Raw genomic sequence first — 4,032 nt, 5'->3', positions numbered from 1 at the left:
TGAATTGAGGCTGTATTTTAACAAGGCCCAATATGACTAAGTACTATAGGCATATTCAAGTGAGGTAAACGTTGATTTAACTTTGTAATTCTGTCAGCAGAATATAGAAAAGGTGAATTGCTGAGGTCCAAAATGTTCCTGTCTAGACAATAGTGTCTATATGACTATAGAATAACATCACCTTACCTGATGATCAGCTTTGAACTCGTCACCCAGACAGAACGTAAAGAATGTGCACACAAGCTAATTCCGTGGAATGCCCGCTGTCTTTGTGGGCCCTAGTTAACGCCTATACTTGCTTCGAGGGTGAACACTTTATTTCAATAGGAATGGTAACGTGCCACGTTAAATGACACACAGCAATTTTAAAGGCATGCATTTACTGCTATAAATGAAGAATGTTCCCTTTAAAGAATATAAAATATAGGTTATTTCTACAAGCACATAGGCCTATATATTTCTATATTTTGGAGGACTAGGACAACAAAAGAGGTTAGGATAGATTAGAAGAATAGACTTTGAAAGGCGTATTGGCTAGGTATAGGCCACCAATTAATGAATTGACTGATTATTTGATGATGTCAGAAACGAAGAATGTTTTTATTGGTGTTGCTTTTACACTGAATGGACAACAATGTGTCACGACGGAGGTTAAAAGTTTGCTTAAATAAAGTCACACTGCACTTGGAGTGTGTGACCAACTGCTTAATGCAAAGCAGGCGTCATTGCGACGCGTTGTATCCGCATCAATCGTCTCGCAACCGCGCTACAGACCCACTCAACTCCTCGCCTCCCCCACCTTCAGCCAAACCATCATCTAATGAGTGTCCTTCCGTTTATCTCCCTACTTCATCTCACTCGCTCGAGGCTGATGTAATGATTTCAAATGATGTACCGTAAATTGTGGGTCTAAAATAAATAGAAACAAAAATACGTATTTGGTAGATATTTACAGGCGTTTCATTGACAACGACTTCTGCTAATCGTCGATCTTCCTGCTAAATGCAAACGGTTGTTGCTACCACCATTCCACAACCACTGAAGCCTCCAGCCAAAAGCCAGACCTCTATACGCATGCGGCATAGGAACTGTTCCGTGGGATCCAAGCTCCACAGCAAAAACTGAAATCCTCTCATGAATTCCGACGATAAATGCCACAGCAATAAAGTCAACGCCGTCAGAACGCACAGACTGGCATGTCTAAAGATAATCTGACGAGAGAAGAGCCCGCATCCTTAAAACTGTGATTATCAATCATGAAGTCAAATCGACAATGGACACCTGTTAGTCTATCTGTCATAACGTTCCCGATACCACTTGTTTCATGTGTATTTATTCAGGCCTGTTTAGGAGGGGGTAGCTGGGGAATGCAAGCTCCTTGTTGAATTGAAGCCAAAAGTTTAATTATTAAGCAAATCCGAGTTATGCCGTGTGGAAATTGGCACAAAGAGGAGAGAGCCTCACCATTGGGGTTTGACCCCCTGAAATTCCTCGTCTGAGGTTGCGATGTTTACTGCATAATTCAACACTTCATTTTCATGGAGGCTGACTTGAGTTAGTGATGGTTGCACATGAAAAGGGAATATACTGACCTAATAAAGGTTTTAATTCAGTAGTGATTATACTATCGTAATTCTTCACATATTATACGTTTTTTTTTTACTGTATGTAGATGTTAAAACCAAGTGGGTCTACTAATTTAGACTGGACCCATGCTGTATATGATAAAGTTGAATAGGCCTACCAAACAAAAACATTGGTCCATAGAAGAGCAATAGCCCGAATATGCTTACAGCGCTCTAAAGCTATTGTCAAACTAATAGGAACCATGGTCTAACTTTATGTGAATAATTTACAATTACAAATATGTCATACGTTTATTTTCATATTGGCTAATAGCATTCTCGTAAAACGTCATGGATGTGTTTAATAGGCTACACCAAAGTGCATGTATAATGTCATTTATTCAAACGTGTGCGGAAGAGGCTAACATGAACATACATAAATGGAAGGGTATATTATAGGTCTCCATTTGTGTTCAAAATATTGAAATATTACGATTTTCCATAATTTGGTGAAGTATATGTGACTATTATTGACCAAAGAAGTGGAGCATTTTTTTTTCAAGTAAGTTTGTCTGAACTATAACCACATCGTGTTTATAAGCAGACTTTCTGTAAACAACTGACCACTATAGCATCTACAGTAAACACAGGAAATAATACAAACTACAAAATACCCTACTAGCATTCATCATCTCGCTATCAACAGAGGTTTTGTATCGCCTATGTACGTCTAAGTACGTTACCACCTTCGCCCGATGCGTTGCCGTCGGCGCAAAAACCGCCTCAACGCAACAAAAAAACTCTATAAAATGTATGTCAATGAGCTATTCTATAAATGTAACCTTTAGGGAATATTACAGCTATCATGTCACGTATTCATATGGACACCTTGTTTATAATATAGCGTGACAAGCCTTATTTACAAAGGTCATGGACTGCGCTAAATCATGTCTTTACCCCAAATAAATTGAATTCAATATATATATGGTATTTTCCCCTTGTTGAATGAGTGTGGTCGACGCGTGCTTCACTTACTTGGTATTTGTTGTGTTCCAATATATGGCGTCCATAATTATCGCCCTGGTCAAGATCACCTTGCAGGCAATAAACAAAACTCCTAAATAATATCTCCACATCGAGTCCCCCATTATTACGGTCTTTCGGGAGGGTCACAATCCGATCCGAAATTATATGTCCAAAAAGACGTGAAACGCCCAAGAGAATGACTGAGGCAATTAAACTCTATATCACGATCTGAAAATGGAGACAAAAAAGGGACGAAATAGTGAATGCGTAAAACCAATCAAATGTAGTGCATCTCCAACAAAAGACCTGCTGCCGAGTTAGTCCCTTTATGTGAACACCTCGGGAATACAAAACTAAAGGTGCAAAGCAGTCTTTCATTCAGAGAGAAGAAGAAGATAACGCGTTGATATTCTCCCTCAGCGAGCAGACCTGAGCACAGGGTACATTCCTCACAACAGAAAGGCGACCCTGTCACCGCCGTTGTCCACTTCCACAAGCGCACACGCAAAGAATAAATCCCCCTTTTTGTCCGGTTCTTGGTAAACCCGTCAAGGTACCAATCCAAAGTGCGCGAGCTCCTCTCGAATAGCAGCAGGAAAGACAGAAAGAGAGAGATCGGCTCGAGATACAGTATTCCCTTTAGAGCTGGGTGGTCGTGAGCAAACTGCCTGCAAATCAATTGTGGATGAGAGTAGAAAAATTAAAGAAAAATAAATGATATCGGATGAAGAAAAATAAATATCAAATATGACAATGAAGAAGAAAAAAAAAAAAAATCAAGTCAAATGAAAGTTGTCATACTATGGGTCCATTTCGGTTACAAATGAACTGCTGTGGTTTGAATCCTGCAGATCCGAATGAAAATGCTTTGGTCGAAAACGTACAGCGATGCTTTGAACGCTTGAATGCTGCGCAGAGCAACTGACCGGGATTCAGAATGTTTGGCAGAGCTTGTTTTACCGTGACTCCGCCCACGTTGCTCCTCATTGGGCACATGTCCGAAAGTCATTAGGAATACTCCTGTCAATCAAACGAGGCAACTCGGCGACTGGTTCAAGTGTAAAACAGCAGTATGAACGAATGGAATAGAATTGGAGAAAGCATTCAAATGACGTTCTATTGTATTAATAGTACATTGACCAAGATAGAAATTGTATGTCAAAAACGATCTTTAAAATAAAATGCAATATGCATGAAATTTAGGCTATAGTGTTCTCACAGCATCGCTTTAGGCAACACGATGTAGGTCAAGTATAATAACTAGGGGATATGATATGTCAAGAATATTAAGCAGGTGATTTTATTTTTTGTTTTACATTCAAATTGAACCTTTATTTAACTTGGCGTGATAAAGTGACTCGATCTTTATTTGTAATAGGTAACCTCGCACATTAGCGAACACTTGATTTATTGCTTGATGACATTCCTATATTAATATCAA

General features: G+C 39.3%; 1 protein-coding gene across 1 annotated transcript in view; it reads right to left on the bottom strand.

Moving 5' to 3' along the window:
* LOC106586865 (ephrin-B2a) overlaps positions 1 to 3,501 on the bottom strand; it is a 27,899-nt gene extending 24,398 nt beyond the window's left edge. Inside the window, exon 1 of the mRNA XM_045707410.2 lies at positions 2,601 to 3,501. Coding sequence (XP_045563366.1) covers positions 2,601 to 2,713 — 113 coding nt within the window. The 5' untranslated portion in view covers positions 2,714 to 3,501. The remainder of the gene's footprint in view (positions 1 to 2,600) is intronic.
* Between the last annotated feature and the right edge of the window lie 531 nt (positions 3,502 to 4,032).

The sequence above is a fragment of the Salmo salar genome, chromosome 25 (assembly GCF_965601325.2).
Source record: "Salmo salar chromosome 25, fSalSal1, whole genome shotgun sequence".
Taxonomy (NCBI): domain Eukaryota; kingdom Metazoa; phylum Chordata; class Actinopteri; order Salmoniformes; family Salmonidae; genus Salmo; species Salmo salar.
This window is presented reverse-complemented; position numbering and strand designations above follow the sequence as displayed.